The sequence below is a fragment of the Schistocerca nitens genome, chromosome 5 (assembly GCF_023898315.1).
Source record: "Schistocerca nitens isolate TAMUIC-IGC-003100 chromosome 5, iqSchNite1.1, whole genome shotgun sequence".
NCBI classification, from domain to species: Eukaryota; Metazoa; Arthropoda; class Insecta; order Orthoptera; family Acrididae; genus Schistocerca; species Schistocerca nitens.
In genome coordinates this window covers 281268297-281289282 of record NC_064618.1, presented here as the reverse complement: position 1 = coordinate 281289282, position 20986 = coordinate 281268297, and the positions used below count along the sequence as shown (strand labels likewise).

The 20986-nt window shown below is 43.7% G+C and overlaps 1 protein-coding gene across 1 annotated transcript in view; it reads right to left on the bottom strand.

Moving 5' to 3' along the window:
- LOC126260846 (laminin subunit alpha) overlaps nucleotides 1–20986 on the bottom strand; it is a 405465-nt gene that overhangs the window by 84728 nt on the left and 299751 nt on the right. The window contains exon 41 of the mRNA XM_049958250.1: nucleotides 10372–10559. Coding sequence (XP_049814207.1) covers nucleotides 10372–10559 — 188 coding nt within the window. The remainder of the gene's footprint in view (nucleotides 1–10371; nucleotides 10560–20986) is intronic.

The window sequence follows — 20986 nt, the reverse complement described above, 5'->3', positions numbered from 1 at the left end:
AACACGCTCAAACCCACTGCTCGGCCTAAGTTTCTTCGGGCTCGGCCCATTCCTGTGGCCCTTCGTGATAGGGTAAAACAGGAGCTGGATCGTCTCACTACTTCAGGGGTCTTGCTTCCTGTCACTTCCAGTGAGTGGTCCTCTCCTGTCATTGTCGTTGCTAAGCCCAATGGTGACACTCATCTCTGTGGCGATTTTAAAGCCACTGTCAATGCGCAATGCCTCATTGACACTTACCCTATGCCCCGACCTGAAGAATTGTTCACTAAACTTGCGGGTGCCCAGTATTTTTCTAAAATTGACTTGTCAGAAGCTTATGATCAACTTCCTCTCGACGCGGCTTCCCGGCAGTTTCTGGTCCTTAACACGCCTTTCGGCCTCTACCATTCAGGGTTGCCAGCGCCCCTGCGCTCTTTCAGCGATTCTTGGAACAATTATTGCTCCCTGTCCCTGGGTGTATAAATTACATGGACGACATTGTTGTCACTGGCTCCACCACTGAAGAACATCTTCAGAACCTCTGCACACTTTTTCATGTCTTACAGACTGCCAGTCTTAAGTGTAATCTTCAGAAATCACAATTTTTTCAGGCATCTATCACGTACTTGGGGTTTCAACTGTCTCGGGATGGTATTCATCCGCTGAACTGTCTTGGGATGGTATTCGTCCGCTTCAGCAAACTGTCGCTGCGATCAATGCCCTTCCTCACCCTACATCTGTTAAGGAACTGCAGGCCTTCTTGGGGAAAATAGCATACTATCACAAGTTTTTACCGTCTGCTGCATCAGTGGCTCAGCCGTTGCATCGCCTGTTGCATAAAATCGTGCCTTTTCACTGGTCCGCGTCATGCGATGCGGCTTTCCAGAAATTGAAGACTATGCTGAAACTGTCCCTGTGCCTGGCTACTTATCGACCTGGCCTACATCTTGTTTTTGCCATGGATGCCTCTCAATACGGGGTCGGTGCAGTCCTTGCGCACTGTTTTTCAGATGGCTCTGAACAACCCATTGCTTATGCCTCCAAAACGCTCATCGATGCCCAACAAAAGCATTCTCAAATTGAAAAAGAAGCTTTGGCCATTATTTATGCTCTTCATAAGTTTGGTGTTTTTCTCTATGGATCCAAATTTCATCTTGTTACGGATCACAAGCCACTTGTTTCCTTGTTTCATCCATCATTGTCACTTCCCAACAAGGCTGCACACCACCTCCAGCGTTGGGCTCTTTACTTGTCTCGTTTCAATTATGAGATTCATTTCCGGCTGATGGCTCAACATGCAAATGCTGATGCACTGTCTCACCTTCCCATGGGTCCTGATCTGGTATTCAATAAGGACTAACTTTTGTGTTTCCATCTGGATGTTGCCGAGCAGCGTGTTGTGGACGGATTCCCCATCACAGGGGACCGGCTGGCGGCAGCTACGGTTCTGATCCTACCCTCTCCCTGGTTTTACGCTGTATTCAGAAGGGTTGGCCGGATCATCCGACCGCTAAGAGTTCTGACCCGTTGAGGAACCACTACGCTTTGCGCTACCGCCTCATGCCTAGGGATGGTGTTATCCTCCTTTCCACCGACAATGCTTCGCCGCGTGTTGTGGTACCTGCGCCTTTGCGTGCTTCGGTCTTGCGCCTCCTTCACCAAGGGCGCTGGGGTGTGTCTCGCACAAAATCTCTGGCGTGCCGTCATGTGTACTGGCCTGACATCGACTCTAAAATAGCACACATGGTCGCTGCCTGTGGCCCTTGTGCGTCACAGGCCGCCGCCCCGAAGTCATCTTTGTCACCGTGGCCTTCGCCTGAGACACCTTGGGAGCCCATTCATGCTGACTTCGTGGGTCCTTTTTTAGGTACTTATTGGCTCCTCATAATTGACACCTACTCTAACTTTCCTTTCATTGTCCGTTGCACGTCACCTACCACCGCGGCAACCGCAAGTGCTCTCGCCCGCATTTTTTCTTTGGAAGGCCTTCCCTCTACTCTTGTTACTGATAATGATCCGCAATTTGCCTCTTCCGAATTTGCGGATTTTTGTGCTCGTCACGGCGTTATGTATGTCACGGCCCCTCCGTTCCATCCACAATCAAACGGTGAGGCTGAACCACTGGTCCACACATTTAAGACTCACGATGCGGAAACTCCTGACTTCTTCTGCTGCTGATGATGTGCTTCTCTAGTTTCTTGCTTCTTACCGTTTCACCCCCATGGGTGACCACAGCCCGGCTGAGCTCTTATATGGCCGACAGCCCCGCACGCTACTTCATCTTATGCGGCCTTCCACCTCACAGCCGCGGGTGCCTTCGCTTGGCCGGTTCACCACCGACGACCTTGTCTGGGTACGGGGATATGGCAAGCGGTCAAAATAGAGTCCGTGCCGCATCTTACGACACCGTGGCCGACGCCTGTATGAAATCCAGACGGACACGGGTGTTGCAGTGCGACATTCGGACCAACTTCGGCCCCGTGTGCTGGCAACGCCTGTTCCGAAGGCCGCTACACCACCTTCATCTCTACCAGATGCTCGGGACCTTGGCGTCTCTCATTACTCACAACGCAGCCCTCTCACCATCATCTCGGTGCCAGTACAAGAATGGACACCACCAGGAGACGTGCCCATGCAGGAACCGGATGACCATCATCTGTCGGAGCCAATCTACTTGCCTCCTCCTCCTATGGACACCGACACATCGCCCATGTCTCCTGTTATATCAACTGGACTTGCCGCAACGGGCAGATTGGCGCAAGGGGCCCTAGCAGATTCGACCCCTACGTCTCCTGTCATCTCGAGCCATTATCATCGGGGACACTTCCGTCCGTACGGGAAGCCTCCTCCTCGAGACTTTACGGCCAGTCACACAATGCCTATGGACGTTAGCAATCTACAGCCCACCTCCATCAAGACCAGTGAAAAAATTTCAAAGGGGGGAGAAGTGTTGTGACTCGCCGATCATTCAAAGTGCCGCCGCGCAATTACGTGCGTCCTCTACATGCGGCGCTGTCTGCCAGCCATGCAGCAGCTGCGCTACCTAAGCGGCCAGCCAGCCAGTGGCTGCTAGACTTGGACTCAGTGCTCATTTGAATGTTACAGTGTTCACATGTCTTGCTTTGTCAACTTGCTCAGTGACTTATATGTGTTGTGTCGTTTTGAAATATATGTGTTCAACTTGACGTTATAACAATAGTCATGATACAGAGTACAATGTTCTTCTCCGATGCCACCTGCAAAACAAGTTGTCAATAATCAATACTAACTTGTAATCTTGGAAGCATGTTTAACAATAGTCTCTGTGTTTGCTGCACCTACATTAGTCACTACTCATTTTTCATTGTATCTGATTTGCTGAAATTTATTGTTACTTGCGGTTATTTATCCTCATAAATTAGTTAATGGTGGTAGAAAGCTTTTTGAACTTATAAAGTAAGTTAACAACTGCTGACAGTTTGTCACAACCAGACACAGAATAGGAAAGGTTTTAATGGAATTTTCTGATGGTGGCAGTGGTTTTCAACCAACTTCAAGTGAGGATTCAGGCACACATGATGGCAACTGCAGTGAAGATCATGAGCATATTGATCCAATAGGAGGCAATATGAACATCAGTGACACATGTAGTGAAATTCTTTAACATCCACTAGTGGTGAGTTGGTATGACTGAAATCTGATAACCTTGGTGTCAACAAACTTGTTCATTTTTGTGTCCCCCACCAAAATACTTTTGGATCTTAGCAATATGAGCAATAATTAAAATTTCAGACAAAATCCTTTGCATGGACAAATGAATCAATCAAATTTTATTGTCATTCAGCTCATAAAGCAATAGACAACATCAAGATAACTTACATTTTTAACATTAATTACTAAATACAATTTAGTTTGGATTACATAAGGGCATCCGCTAGATACAGTGTTGAAAGACAGTATTTTCAGTTTCAAAAAATTCGTCTGCTTTGTAGAAAGGATTATTTACTAGTATTCTGTACAACTTAGCTTTGAAGATATTGACAGGTAACTCTTTTAAATCTATACTTAAATTATTGTACAACTTAAGTCCAAGAACTAAATATGAATTCTGTGACTTGGGTAGTCTTTGATATGGTACATCTAAACATGATTTGTTCCTGGTGTTATGGCTATGTACATCCCTTCTTAATGATATATTTGAAATATTGTTCCTAACATACAATAGAACATTATAGATGTACAAGTTTATCACCATCAGGCATTGCAATTTAACAAACAAGGGTTTACAGTGTTCTAACTTATCTGAGTCGGTTATTATTCTTACTAATTTTTTTTTTTTTTTTTTTTTTTTTTTTTTTTTTTTTTTTTTTTTTAAAGTAGAATGCCCTTTACATGACTGCTATTGCCCTGCAATAAGATACCATATGATATGATACTTTGAAAGAAAGCAAAATATGCTGAACTTATATAACTATTAGGGACATGTCTTTTTAAGTTTCTAATTAAATAGATAACTCTTGAAAGTCTAGCAGATAAATGTTTGACGCGTGGTTCCCATGTCAACTTTTGTGACACAGTTATCTGTTTATCAAGAATTACAAAATAGCATGTATGGTGAGAATATTTATATCTATGGGAATCTAATGATGTATTTCTCAATATAAGAATCTACAGCACCGAGTTATAGGAAAAGCTAAACATTGGCTGTGTACCTGATATTATTTTACATCTGATGAGAGCATAAAAGAAACAGACATAAAATATTTGAACACTGACAGCTTACAAGTTTCCTTTCATTGAGATGGAAACTAGGAAACTACGTATATCACATTGTCAGATGTCATATCCCCAGTGAAAAGAATGCATCACTACCTAAACCATAGAGAGACTGAACAGAAGAGATGTCATGAACTTTTGTATGAATTTTTATGGTGCTTCATTCTCAATATCAAACAGAAATTCTGTCTGATCACACAAACATAACTTTTTACACTTGTCTCTAACACTCAAGAGTTACAAATTGCACATATTTGGGGTGCACACCAACTCTTATCATCCTATTACAAGCCTTTTAAGGGTTAGATGAACTGACAACCGCAACACAAGAGGTTAAAATAATTTACATATAGAGTGCTGTAGTGTCACAAATTAGTGCTGCTGACATCCATACTTTTTTAATATTTTAAAGTGTTTATGAAACTTATTTCTGCAAATGTGTTTTTTCTTTGTTACTGGAGATGTTATGGGAAAATTATGACACCACAGTTTCATCTTTTACATCTGAGGTGGACTTTCACAGTGCCAGATGATGCGATCTCTTAGCTGTTGGACAGCAACTGGAAGAATACGACAGACACTTTGCCAAGACATCCTATGTTCTCTGGTATATTAATGGAACAGTTAAAACCATTGGATTTTGTAAACCAGCATTGTAATGTGAAATTCAAAAAAAGGTTAGTGCTCATCTGTCAGTTCATTCCTCTTGTACCACAGAGCACATCAAGAAGGAGAACTTGCACATATGTGGAACAAATCAAAGTATGCCTTAATAAAACACAAAGGAATTATGTAAGCTTAATCTGTATACTGTATTAATAATGAAATTTCACTGTACTGGTTAGTGCTACTCTCACTTACACTATTAAATTTAATAGAGTAAATCAGTAAGAAAGCTATTACCTTGAAACAAAAAAAAAGCTGCCTTCTCAGTTTTATTGTATAGCTGTTGTTTACCTGCTGTTGGTAGCAAAATACTTACTAGATTATAATGGTATTTTAAAGAAAATATTTTCTTACACCTGGAAATACTAAATCCTAGATACAGTACATCACTATTGTACTTGTACTATGTAGCTTTATTTGTTTGTTTGTTTGTTTTATTTGGCCTTCACAGTCATGTAGCTTTATAACAAACACTTCTGTTTGCTATGTAGCTAACAGAATTTCTACTATCCCTGGATTTAGATATCCAGATGACTTGTAATAAGAGAAGCTTATGAGACATGTTTTTAATTTTCTTTCAAACTGGTAGGGATTCCCAGTTACTTGCTTTATGTTAGATTGGAGCTTTTTAAAAGTTTTCATACCACAGTACCATTTGGAACTCTAGACAAGGAAGCAAAGTCTACATGAAAATATGTACAGCTGCATGTTGTGCCAGAGGGTGGTCTACCTTGCTCTTGAGCATAGTTTGGCAGTGGCCATTCAACCTGATGGATGGCTGGTTGGTAGTTATACCAACACCAAAAGCAGTGCAATGATTGCAGCAGAGCTGGTATATAATATGGCTGCTTTCACGGGCCTGTGATGTAGTAGGATAAGCTGTGACAGGACGGAATAGAAGTGCTGGTTGGGTGGATTTGGCAGATCTTGCACCTGGCTGTTCTAAGGGGATACGACTCTTGTGGCAAGGTGTTGGGATTGCGAGTGGCATAAGGACGGACTAAGATGTTGTGGAGGTTGACTGGGTGATGGAACACTACTTTAGGAGGGGTGGAAAGGACCTTGCATAGGATGCCTCTCATTTCAGGGTATAATGCTAGGTAATCAAAGCCCTGGTGAAAGATGTGTTTCACAGTGACTGAAAGGTTGTGTTGTGGGGTGATCACTCTGTTGTAGAAATAATTAAAAATCCAAGATCGCTTAAACACTGTTTACTAGATGACCGGTTTCAACACACTAAAGGTGCCATAATCGGGTCTGAATGTAGCTTAACATGTATAAATCATTTGGATATTGTTGCAGAAATAAAAATTAAAAACCAGCTGCTCTCATGGCCATTCTATTTCATCAGATATATAAAACTGAAGTCACAAGATAAAACTATTTGACACATGACTGCAGCTCAACTAACAACGGTCGGCCGACCGTTGTAAGTCGAGGGTAACGCAAAACGTTTTTTGATGTGCGTATATTGTATTGAGGCCTACAGTCCCTCAAAGATGTAAAAAAGTGAAGCTTCTAATTCAATGAATCTTTTTATACTTGCAAACCCATTTATTAAAACCTAAAGGGTACTTCCACTTGACATAGAATCATGAAATTTTGCACAAACAAAGGTTTTACAGCACAAGTACAGAAAAAAATCAGAAAATTGTTAATTTGTAATTATAGCATATGAAAAGAATATTAGGGTGAATATCTTGCCAGTATCAATGCTGATTGTCAGGATCTTGATTTCCAGAATGAATGAGCTGTCCATATATATATATATATATATATATATATATATATATATATATATATATATATAACAGAGGGAAACATTCCACGTGGAAAAATATATCTAAAAAGAAAGATGATGAGACTTACCAAACAAAAGCGCTGGCAGGTCGATAGACACACAAACAAACACAAATATACACACAAAATTCAAGCTTTCGCAACAAACTGTTGCCTCATCAGGAAAGAGGGGAAGGAGAGGGAAAGACGAAAGGATGTGGGTTTTAAGGGAGAGGATAAGGAGTCATTCCAATCCCGGGAGCGGAAAGACTTACCTTAGGGGGAAAAAAGGACAGGTATACACTCGCACACACACACACATATCCATCCACACATACAGACACAAGCAGACATATTTAAAGACAAAGAGTTTGGGCAGAGATGTCAGTCGAGGTGGAAGAGTAGAGGCAAAGAAGTTGTTGAAAGACAGGTGAGGTATGAGTGGCGGCAACTTGAAATTAGCGGAGATTGAGGCCTGGCGGATAACGAGAAGAGAGGATATACTGAAGGGCAAGTTCCCATCTCCGGAGTTCGGATAGGTTGGTGTTGGTGGGAAGTATCCAGATAACCCGGACGGTGTAACACTGTGCCAAGATGTGCTGGCTGTGCACCAAGGCATGTTTAGCCACAGGGTGATCCTCATTACCAACAAACACTGTCTGCCTGTGTCCATTCATGCGAATGGACAGTTTGTTGCTGGTCATTCCCACATAGAATGCATCACAGTGTAGGCAGGTCAGTTGGTAAATCACGTGGGTGCTTTCACACGTGGCTCTGCCTTTGATCGTGTACACCTTCCGGGTTACAGGACTGGAGTAGGTGGTGGTGGGAGGGTGCATGGGACAGGTTTTGCACCGGGGGCGGTTACAAGGATAGGAGCCAGAGGGTAGGGAAGGTGGTTTGGGGATTTCATAGGGATGAACTAACAGGTTACGAAGGTTAGGGGGACGGCGGAAAGACACTCTTGGCGGAGTGGGGAGGATTTCATGAAGGATGGATCTCATTTCAGGGCAGGATTTGAGGAAGTCGTATCCCTGCTGGAGAGCCACATTCAGAGTCTGGTCCAGTCCCGGAAAGTATCCTGTCACAAGTGGGGCACTTTTGTGGTTCTTCTGTGGGGGATTCTGGGTTTGAGGGGATGAGGAAGTGGCTCTGGTTATTTGCTTCTGTACCAGGCCGGGAGGGTAGTTGCGGGATGCGAAAGCTGTCGTCAGGTTGTTGGTGTAATGTTTCAGGGATTCCGGACTGGAGCAGATTCGTTTGCCACGAAGACCTAGGCTGTAGGGAAGGGACCGTTTGATGTGGAATGGGTGGCAGCTGTCATAATGGAGGTACTGTTGCTTGTTGGTGGGTTTGATGTGGACGGACGTGTGAAGTTGGCCATTGGACAGGTGGAGGTCAACGTCAAGGAAAGTGGCATGGGATTTGGAGTAGGACCAGGTGAATCTCCTTTGGTTCCATCAGATTCACCTGGTCCTACTCCAAATCCCATGCCACTTTCCTTGACGTTGACCTCCACCTGTCCAATGGCCAACTTCACACGTCCGTCCACATCAAACCCACCAACAAGCAACAGTACCTCCATTATGACAGCTGCCACCCATTCCACATCAAACGGTCCCTTCCCTACAGCCTAGGTCTTCGTGGCAAACGAATCTGCTCCAGTCCGGAATCCCTGAAACATTACACCAACAACCTGACGACAGCTTTCGCATCCCGCAACTACCCTCCCGGCCTGGTACAGAAGCAAATAACCAGAGCCACTTCCTCATCCCCTCAAACCCAGAATCCCCCACAGAAGAACCACAAAAGTGCCCCACTTGTGACAGGATACTTTCCGGGACTGGACCAGACTCTGAATGTGGCTCTCCAGCAGGGATACGACTTCCTCAAATCCTGCCCTGAAATGAGATCCATCCTTCATGAAATCCTCCCCACTCCGCCAAGAGTGTCTTTCCGCCGTCCCCCTAACCTTCGTAACCTGTTAGTTCATCCCTATGAAATCCCCAAACCACCTTCCCTACCCTCTGGCTCCTATCCTTGTAACCGCCCCCGGTGCAAAACCTGTCCCATGCACCCTCCCACCACCACCTACTCCAGTCCTGTAACCCGGAAGGTGTACACGATCAAAGGCAGAGCCACGTGTGAAAGCACCCACGTGATTTACCAACTGACCTGCCTACACTGTGATGCATTCTATGTGGGAATGACCAGCAACAAACTGTCCATTCGCATGAATGGACACAGGCAGACAGTGTTTGTTGGTAATGAGGATCACCCTGTGGCTAAACATGCCTTGGTGCACAGCCAGCACATCTTGGCACAGTGTTACACCGTCCGGGTTATCTGGATACTTCCCACCAACACCAACCTATCCGAACTCCGGAGATGGGAACTTGCCCTTCAGTATATCCTCTCTTCTCGTTATCCGCCAGGCCTCAATCTCCGCTAATTTCAAGTTGCCGCCACTCATACCTCACCTGTCTTTCAACAACTTCTTTGCCTCTACTCTTCCACCTCGACTGACATCTCTGCCCAAACTCTTTGTCTTTAAATATGTCTGCTTGTGTCTGTATGTGTGGATGGATATGTGTGTGTGTGTGCGAGTGTATACCTGTCCTTTTTTCCCCCTAAGGTAAGTCTTTCCGCTCCCGGGATTGGAATGACTCCTTATCCTCTCCCTTAAAACCCACATCCTTTCGTCTTTCCCTCTCCTTCCCCTCTTTCCTGATGAGGCAACAGTTTGTTGCGAAAGCTTGAATTTTGTGTGTATATTTGTGTTTGTTTGTGTGTCTATCGACCTGCCAGCGCTTTTGTTTGGTAAGTCTCATCATCTTTCTTTTTAGATATATATATATATATAATTAAGTTCATATGAAACCCTCAGTGCATGAGTACTACTCGTACAGGCCAATTGTTTTATTTAGCCATGAAGCTGTATTATAAAATGCACAGCAATACGAAACTTACAATTTCCTGCTGTCTCAGTTCCTGCAACTAATAAATGTTTGTGTGAAAGCGATGCTTTAAATTCACAATGATTCACTCATTTTGTCATTCACTTCCTCATTCACCAGTTTAGTAGATCCCATCATGAAGGAGGGCCTTCATGGATGTAGAACATGTGAAGGTATACAAGAAGGACTCAAAGTATACACTACAAATCCAGCAAAGAACACAAAGAAAACTTACTTATTGACATTGCTCAGCACTGATTCTATATGTTTGTTGAGGCCATCAATTACATCCAGGCGGTCTTTGGCATCTTCAAGTTGTGGTTCGAGTTCTCCCTGAGCCTTATCGAGTGTCTGCCTGGCTTCTTCAAGCAATTCCGTGGAACGAGTTTGTGACAGAGCAGTTCGTTCACCAAGACCATTTGACTGAAATTACATTACGCAAATGAGCACAATATAATTATGCACCTAAAGTGAGAACAACAATTTCACTTAACTATTTCTCTTGACTCTCACATTCCTATGTTGGCTGGTATAAATGGTGAAAAATATAAAATTCTAATTTACATATACAACTGCTCTCTCCATTGTCTCCTAAATGCTTTCTCTCACTCATGGAATGCTCACTGACAGCTACTGTGTCAGTGATTACAGTCCCATTTCTCTTGGTGAGGCTGCCTTGAGAGGTCTCACAATAATCCTGACAAACTAGCACTGGCTGTCCAGCTCAGGCTGAGGTAGAAGCTACTCAAACAGAAGACAATGTTACATTGGCTTTTATTAGTTTTAGTGGAAAAAATATTTGGCCCTGTTGTGATGTTTCCCATCATACTGAAAAACTTATTTTTCCATTTTTGGCATCAGCAGTGTGCAACACATTTTATATCTTTCTGCAGCCATTCACTAGTTATCCACCACAGAACATAGTAGCAATTTTCAATGTTGTTCTTATTCTTCCTTTTTACATTTTGCCTATTTAAACAGAGTGTTTGAACCTTTCAGTATTCTGATGATTTTTTTTATTATTTTAGGGCCATTTAACTGTGATATTGCTTGAACTTATAATGCTGAATAGCATTTCAGTTTCTTGATACCTATTCTGTAAATGTGTCTGTAGAATTTCAAGCATATTTTGTCCACTGTATTAGTTACCTTTCATTAGGGTGTAAAAACTTGCACTGATGCAGTGTCAGCATGGTTATTAATGGATTTGGTATGGTTAATTTAAGGGGCAGAAGAATGCCCTTCTGTCAACACCACATTACTGCCCCCCTCCCCCCAGCACAAATGTGTGTACCCAAAAGTAAGCAAATCTGCCAAGTAGATTTGATCCATGACCAACGCACCTCCCTGTCCTGGAAAATACTTCAACAGGCATGGCTATCCAGGTGGGTGTATGAAAATCAATTATAATAACATCAAAATGATATACAATGAACACATTATAACAATGAAACCTTAGAGCTTTTGTACATAAGGCACTAGAAGACAATAACTGGATGACAGAAAAAGAGAAACACAGATGAGTAAATTTGACTGGAGCACTTATGGTAAATTAAATATGGCTTTAAACATGTTTCTGATGTGTCTGAAAAGAAACTATTACAATGAGTGTCTATTAACAGTTTTGATTTAGGGTAGTGAGGCATCTACATCTATACTCCACATGTCTCTTTATGGTGTGTAGCAGATGATATTTCTAGTAGCACTATATTTTTCCCACATTCCTATTCCATACATGACTCACAAGGGAAAGAATGATTGTTGGCAAACCTCCATATTAGCTCTGATTTTATCATTGTGGTCATTTTGAAAACCATATGTGTAAGTAAGTAATATGTCACCCTACTTCTCCTGGAGCATACTTTCAGAATTTCAATAATAAAAGCCTCTGTGATGCATAATGCTTATTTTGTAGCAACTGAAACTGGGGTTTGTTGAGCATCTCCGTAACACTCTTCCACCTCTAATGACCTCACTGTTGACAACAAGTAATGCTCTCATGCAGGATAAATTATCATGTATCTTCACTATCTCCACTATTAATCCACTTTGTGAGGATTCCAGAATAATGAGCAATATTCTAAAATTGGCTGGACAAGTGTTTTGTAAGCCACTGCTAGTTCTCTAATATTATGCAACAATAATGATTTTAAATTCTTCCAATGGATCTTAGTCTGAAATTGCTTTTCTACAAATTGTTTTATGTGATCATCCCACTTTCGGTTACTATTTTTCAGTAGTTCTGTTTCAAATGATTTGCCACCAATAGCGTAATCAAACAGTAGTGGATTTTTCACCCATATATACTCAATACATTACATTTAGTTGCTTTCACGTTCAACTGAAATTCCCTGCACCAATAACCAATCCTCTGGAAGTCTTCGTGCAATTCACTACAATTTTGTACAATAGAAGATTGCAAAGTAACACACAATAATGTTTTCCTTCCCTAGTATTGCAGCTGGAATGTTGAAATTTCATAACGATATAGTTTGAAGCTTGAGCTACAGAGGATATTTTGTTTTCATGTGCAGCTCTAGAGAGAGAAGCCTGAACTATGAAACAAACAGGACCCACATGTTATTGTCTTTAACTTGTGAAGAGCAGTGAAGTTTAATTTGATATTTGTGGGCCAAAGGGAATAAATTGAGTGAAATTCACAGGAACATTCATGGCCTGCATGGGGACAACTTTATGGGCTGTAGCAATGTCTTCAGGTGGTGTGCATACTTCCAAGAGGGCCCTGTAAACATCAGTGATTTGCCACACTCCGGGCAGCTAGTAACAGCTGCAACCCTGCAGAGCGTTGGAGCCACTGAGGCAGAAGTTTTGAAGAACCAGCCTGTGCAACTGCAAATCTTGTTGCAGTAGTTCAACATTTCCTGTGGTGCAATGTACAATATTGTTTATGACATATTGAAATTTCATGAAGTTAGTGCGCACTGGGAGCCTAAGAACCTGACAGACATCCACAGGGGCCAGCAAATGATGACAGGCTTAGATCACTTAATTCATTATGCCACTGAATGGCATGACTTCCTGAAAGGAATCATCACTGGTGATGAGTCATGGGCATACCACGACGTGCCTAAAACCAAGCACACCTCTGTGGAGTGGAAACATGCTGGTTCCCCAGTATGAAAAAAATTCAAAGTGACTCAATCTGCTAGGGAATTCTTTTGACAGTGTTATAGGACATGCCTGGTGTGTTTTTCGTGGTCTTTGCTGAACACTGGACCACTGTGAATGCTGCAGCCTGCATTAAAAACTTTGGTTAAGTTGCATGGTGCCTTCATGACAAATGCCACAACATTAATGCTGTCAAAGTTGAACATCTTCATGAGAATGTTCACCTCCATGCTCCTGATCTCATTTGTGAGAAAATTGCTGCATTTGCATGGGAGGTGCTCCAGCGTCCATCTTACATATTGGACCTTGCACCATTGGACTTTCATCTGTTTGGTCCCACGAAGAAATTACTAGCCAGTAAATGCTTCCCAACTGATGCGAAAGTGAAATCAGCAGTCCACAGATGTCCTTATTCCAACCAAACAGACTTCTACAAACAGGGCATATTGAATCTGGGACCACAATGTGAGAAATGTGTTGAGAACGTTGGTGACCATTTTGCAAATAGATAAAATATGTAAGTTAATTTGTGACTTTATTGTTTTGTCATCTATTACAAATTTTGGCAATAAAATTATTGTACATCACTTTCCGATCTTCCCTCATATTATCCCTACCTCCCTAAATGCAAATGCCTCATCTGTGGATTGTCTCATGGAGCTTCCAACATTATCCAGTAAATCGTATTGAAGTAAGTCTTCATGTTCTTCAATTTTGTTCCACTAAAATTTACATGCTGATTATGTCTGCAAGGAAGTCCTGAATTCATTCACAAATCCAGTCCAATACTCAGTAACCCTGTACTGAGCAAGGTGGTGCAATGGTTAGCATGCTGGACTTGCATTTGGGAGGACAATGGTTCTAATACTTGTCTGGTCATACTTTCTGTCATCACTATTTTAAAATTTGTAATCTATCAAAGAACTAAGGTAAATATGAAACAATGGAAAATTCAGGTACAAATATCTCAAAAATAAAGGAAAAGATAGGTTGTTACTTACCATAAAGAAGACACGTTAAGTTGCTGGCAGGTAGAGTTAAAAGACACTTACATAAACTTTCAGCCACAGCCTTCATCATCAAAACAGAAACAAACGCCATTCACACACACGAGCATACACACCTCATGCACACATGACTGCCAACTCCAGCAGCTCAGGCTGGAATGCAACTATCATGTGGGATGCAAGCAGCAGTCTGAAGGGGAGGGGGAGGGGCAGGGGCAGGGGAAGGGGAAGTGGAAGGGGAAGGGGAAGGGGAAGGGGAAGGGGAAGGGGAAGGGGAAGGGGAAGAGATAGTAGGAGCAGGGAGGAGAAACAAACACTGTCTGGTGAAGCACACAGGGGTTAGAATGCCAACAGACACAGCATCAGGAGGTTGTGGGGCTGGTGGAGAAAAAAGGAGCTAAAAAGGAGAGGAGTGAAAAAGGAGAGGAGGAGGGAAAGATGGGAGCGCACATAGGCAAATGGCAGCAAAGAAATGGTGTGGAAGATGAGAATTGGGAAGACATGATAGGACAGAAGGTGTGGAAACTGATGGATGTAGGATGTGGGGACATTATGTTACTGTGGTTCAGGCCAGGATAGTTATAGGAGCGGAGATTGTGTTGGAAGGATAATTCCCATCTATGCAGTGGTGTTGGGGAGGGTACAGATGGCTCGAGTAGCAAAGCAGCCATTGAATTCAAGCATAATATGTACAGCTGCATGTTGTGCTACACACTGGTCTACTTTGCTCTTAGCCACAGTTTGGCAGTGGCATTCATTCAAGTGGACAGCTGGTTAGTAGTCATACCACTGTAAAAAGCTGTACAATGATTGTAGCGGAGTTGGTATATGACATGGCTGCTTTCACAGGTCCCTGATGGGGTAGGATACTCCTGCGACAGGACTGGAATAGGACATACTAGGTGGGTGGATTGGGGAGATCTTGCACCTGGGCCTTCCACAAGGATACAATCCCTGTGGCAAGGGATTGGGATTGGAGTGGCATAGGGATGGGCTAGGATGTTGTGGAGGTTGGCTGTGTGATGGAACATCACTTTAGGAGGGGTGGAAAGGACCTTGGGTAGGATGTCCCTCATTTCAGGGCATGATAATAGGTGGTCAAAGGAAGGATGTTTTTCAGTTGTTCCTGTGGTCTTGAGTGATGAAGGGAGCACTCCTTTGTGGCTGGTTCTTGGGAGTTGTGGGAGGATTAGGGGTGTGAGGGGAAATGGCATCGGAGATCTGTTTGTGGACTATGTCTAGGTGAAGTGCCTGTCTGTGAAGTGTTTGGTCAGATCCTCAGGATACTGAGCATTGCTGATACACCATCTGTGGGTGGCCAAGTTGTATACGAGGGATTTTGTGGTGTGAAAGAGATGACAGCCGTTGAACTGCAGGTACTGTTGGTGGTTGACAGGTTTAAAGTGGACAGACTTACGGATGGAGCCATCAGAGAGGAGGGGGTCAATGTCTATGAAGGTGGCACACTGGGTTGAGGAGGACTAGGTGAAGTGGATGGGAGAGTAGGTGTTGAGGTTGTGAAGGAACGAAGATAGGGTGTCTTGGACCTGGGTCCAGAACATGAAGATATCATCAATTGACTTGAACCAGACTAGGGGTTGGGCATTTCGGTTGATAGGAAGGTCTCCTCTAGATGGCCCATAAACCTGATGGTACAGGAAGGTGCCATGTGGGTGCCCAGGGCTGTACCATGCATTTGTTTGCACTCCTTCCCTTCAAAGGAGAAATAGTTGTGCATTAGGATAAAGTTTGTAAGGTGTATGAGGAATGGGTAGTGGGTTTGTAATCTGAGGGACAGTGTTCAATAGTAGTAAGACCTTGGGCATCAGAGATGCTGGTGTATAGGGACATGGTGTCAACAGCAATGAGTAGGGATCCAGGAAATAAAGGGCTAGGGATGGGGATTTTAGGGAGCATGTAGAAGGTGGGTGTCGAGGGAAATGGATTCAGGGGAGAGGTTCTGGGAAGGGCCTAAAGCTTTAAGCAGGGATTGGAGGTTGTGTTGGACATCTGGGATGGGATATTTCTGGCAGAGTTTATAGCTGGAGGAGTCACATAATTGGTGGAGGCCTTCTGCCAGGTAGTCGCTGTGATTCATAACAACAATGGTGGAACCTTTGACTGCAGGTAGGATGATTAGATCAGGATTTGTTTTGAGGTTGTGAATCGCTATTCTTTCTTCTACTGAAAGGTTGGTGATCTGAGGTAGGGACCTGGGGAAGGATGTTGAAGCTAAGTTGGAGGTATGGAATTCCTGGAAGGTGACCAGTAGGTGGTTAGGTTGGGGGGGGGGGGGGGAGGATCATGATTGGACAGTGGTAACTGTAAAAGGCATGGTTCAGTGGTAGAATTAGGGTGAGTTTTGTTGGAGGGATTAACAGCTAAGAAGTGCTTACACTGCAAGGATTGACAGAAAGTGAGTAGGTCTTTGAAAAGTCCAGCATGGTGAGATTTGGGTGTAGGGCTCAAGGTGAGATCTTTGGGTATGACTGAAACTTCTGTAGGGCTGAGGGTTTTTGGTGGAAAGGTTAACAACAGTGTTACGGTAATGTTTTGGCTCTGGATTTGGTGGAGAGTTAATAGGAATTTTGGGGGATGTGGCAAATTGAAAAGGTCAGCTAGGCAGGGTTTAGGAGCTAGGAGCGGTGTACACTGAGGATCACTGTGGCTAGGATAGGGGTTGAATAGTACTCCGCCAAGGCAGCAGTAGGATGTCAGCAGGTTGGATAATTTTATGGAGGTGGTGTCTGGAATGCTCCTCCAGGTGCAGAAGAGCAAAGGATTTAATTTCAGAGTTGCGATGTATGAAGCAGGGATTGCACAGTAGTAGTATCTTGTGGAGGAGGCAGGAGTGGTTCTGGGATGCCTGTGCCATGGAGATATGTTTTTACAGTACCTGGTATGTAAGAGCCAGGGACTGGCAGAATCTGAAAAGATGAAGGTCACTATGAAAGGAGGGGTGGGATCCAGAGAAAGAAATTTTTATGGTTATGCTGTTTGGGGGGATTCTGTGGTTTAGGCAGCTTTTGAAAACTAGGAAGTGGGACCGGTTTTAGTCGGGGAAAGGGACACTTTTCTGAACTGATACAGAAAGATGGAGCAGGGGTCCATTGTGGTAAGAATGGTGTAAAGGAAATGAAAATGACGCAGACTTGGGGAAAATAGTTGTAGATGGTTGTGAGAGGAGCTGGATAAGAGAAAAGACATGTGAAAATACGTAAAGACAAACAGAAACATTCACAGATATGCAAAAATATTTACAGATATGTAAAATACGTTCAGATACGTAAAATAAGCAAAAATGTGTGAAACCACACAAAAATATGCTCAAATATGCTAAGAATGAACAGAAACTTGGGAGAAAATGAACAATGAGGTATAGGAATGTTCATCTGTGTTGCAATAAGGGAAGAGAGGGGAAGGGAAGATGGGTAACGCCGAGGATCACAAGTTTGTGTGGCACGGGCAGGTGCAAAAATAAAATGCTAAAGTATGTCATGATGAGGGATGAAGGAGCTACACAACTAGCTGCACTGTCACGAAGCCTGTGTTGTATGCGGACAATTGTTGATACAGTGTGGCTTCAAAGTAGATGTGGATTGGATGGTGGTGAATAAACACAGGAAATCAAAAAATGGAAACTCCATGTAGGAATATCAACAATGTAGGAAAAGATAGATTGCCTCTTACCATAAAGAAAACATGTTAAGCTACAGACAGGCACAATTAAAAGACACTTGTATAATGCTTTTGGCCACAGCCTTCATCAGAAGAAGAGAAACACACACCATTCATGCACACAAGCAAACACACCTCAAGCACACGTGATCACCAACTCCGGCAGATCGGCTCAGAATACAATTATCGCATGGGGCACAAGCAGCAATGAGGAGAGGGCAGAGAGAGGGAAGATGAAGGGGAATGGGAAGGGGAAGGAATAGTAGTGTATGGGCGGATGGGAGAGGGGAATACTGTCTGGCGGAGTGTGCAGGGACTAGAATGCCAACAGACCCACGGTCAGGAGGTAGTGGGGCAGGAAGGTGTGTAGAAAAAAGGAAGCAAAAAAGAGAGGACTGGAGAAAGATGGGCAGACACGTTGGCAGAGGGTGGCAAATAAAGAGATGGGAGACAAGAATGAGAAGGAGATGACAGGACAGAGGACATGAAAACTGTTCAGTGGAGGGTTTGAGGACAGTATATTATCGTACGTTGAGGCCAGGATAACTACGGGAGCAGAGAATGTGTTGCTAGTATAACTTCCATCTGCACAGTTCAGAAAAGCTGGAAATGGAGGGGAGGATCCACATGGCTCAGGTAGTGAAGTAACCACTGAAATCAAACATGTTATGTTCAGCTGCATGCTGTGCCACAGAATGATCTACTTTGCTCTCAGCCACAGTTCTGTGGTGGCCAGTTGGTTGGCAGTCATACCAATATAAAAAGCTTACAATGATTTCAGCAGAGCTGGTAAATGAAATGGCTGCTTTCACTGATGCCCCAGCCCCTGATGGGGTAGGATAAACCTGTGACAGGACTGGAATAAGTAAGTGCTGGGTAGGTGTATTGGCAGATCTTGCAGCTGGGCCTTCCATTGGGATATTAGCCTCGTAGCAAGAGGTTGGGAATGGGAATGGCATTTGGATGAACTATGATGTTGTGGAGGCTTGGTGGGCAACAGAACACCACTTTAAGAGGGTTGGGAAGGAACTTGGGTAAGATATCTCTCATTTCAGGACATGATGATAGGTCATCAAAGCCCTGGCAAAAGGATGTGGTTCAGTTGTTCAGGTCCAGGGATTGTTGACACAGCATCTGATGCCCCAGATATTTTCCTCTGGTAGTTATAATTATATTTATTCCTACTGATCCAACTTCCTCCCACATCCTGACACACACTAGCATTTTATTTTCCTCACCTCCCCATGCCACACGAACTTGTGACCCTCAACCTAACCCAGCCTTCTCTTACACACACACACACACACACACAGATTTCCACATCTCATCATTCCTCTTCTTCCATGTTCCTGTATGTTTTTACGTATTTGTGTGTATTTTCACATGGTTTCATGGATTTTTGGGTATTTTTGTGTATCTGTGCAAATTTTTGCATATCTGTGCATGTTTCTGAGTGTCTTTATGTATTTTTTACGCAACGTTCCTCTTATGCAGTTCCTCTCAAGACCATTAACACCTATTTTGCAAATTTATGCATCATTTCTGATCCTTTACACACCTCCTAGCACCTAAACCCGGCCAACCTGAAATTTCAACTTGCCGCAACCCCCAAAACTTCCTTTCAACTCTCCACCAAATCCAGAGCCAAACATTTCCATAACACTGTTGCTAACCTTTCCACCAAAACCCTCAGCTCTACAGAAGTTTCAGTCCTATCCAAAGGCCTCACATTTAGCTCTACACCCAAATTTAACCATGCTGGACTTGTCAAAGACCTACTCTCCTTCTCCCATTCCCTGCAATGGAAGCACTTCTTTGCCATCAATCCCCCAACCGAATCAAACCTAATCCCAACAGTGAATCCTGTCTCTTCCAGTTCATGCCACCATCCAACTCTGATCTCCAACCCCCTCCTCCCCTCCCACTTAAGCCACCCACTGGTCACCTTCCAGGAATTACTCACCACCAACAAAGATTCACCATCCTCCTCAGATCCCTTACAGGAATGCAAACCTTTCCGTAGAAGAAAGAATAGCCATACACAATATCAACACAAATCCTGACCTAATCATCCTACCTGCAGACAAAGAGTCCGTCACTGTTGTTATGAATACCTCCAATCTCTGTTTAAAGCCTTAGGCCCTTCCCAGAATCACTCCCCTGAATCCATTTCCCTCCCCACCCCTGCAGCACCCTGCCCACGCAACTGTTACATGCTCCCCAAAATCCACAAACCCAGCAATCTTGAGACACCCCATTGTGGCTGGTTATTGTGCACGTCAAAGACACCAACCACTACCTTCACCAACTCACCATGATCCCCACCCCTTTACCTCCTAGATCCCTACTAATCACTGCTGACATCATCTCCCTATACCAACATTCCTCATGCACATGGTGTTACCGCTACTGAATACATTTCCCAATGTCCTGCATTTTAACAGCTGTCATCCCTTCCACATCACAAAATCCCTCCCATACAGCCTGGCCACCCGGGAGGACATATCTGCATTGACAAGAACTCCCTTGCTCAGTATGCTGAGAGTCTCACCAAAGCCACACGCACTATCCCCCAGACCTAGTACGCAAACTGATCTCTTGTGTCATTTCACATCACACACCCCATCCTCCCACTACCCCCAAGACCCAGTCATAAAGAAGTGCCCCAATCCTCACCCAGTACCATCACAGACTAGAACAAGTGCAGGGCTTTGATACCCTATCATCATGCCCTAAATTGAAGGATATCCTACCGGAGGTTCTTCCCACCCCTTCTAAAGTGGTGTTCCATCATTCACCCAACCTCCACAACATCCTGTTCCACTCCCAATCCCAACCCATTGCCACAAGAATCATATCCCTGTTGAAGACCCAGGTACAAGACCTGCCCAATCCACCCACCCAGCACTTTCTATTACAGTCCTGTCACAGGTTTATTTACCCCATCAGGGGCAGGGGCACCTGTGAAAGCAGCCATGTCATTTACCAGCTCTGCTGCAATCATTGCAAAGCTTTTCATATTGGTATGTCTACCAC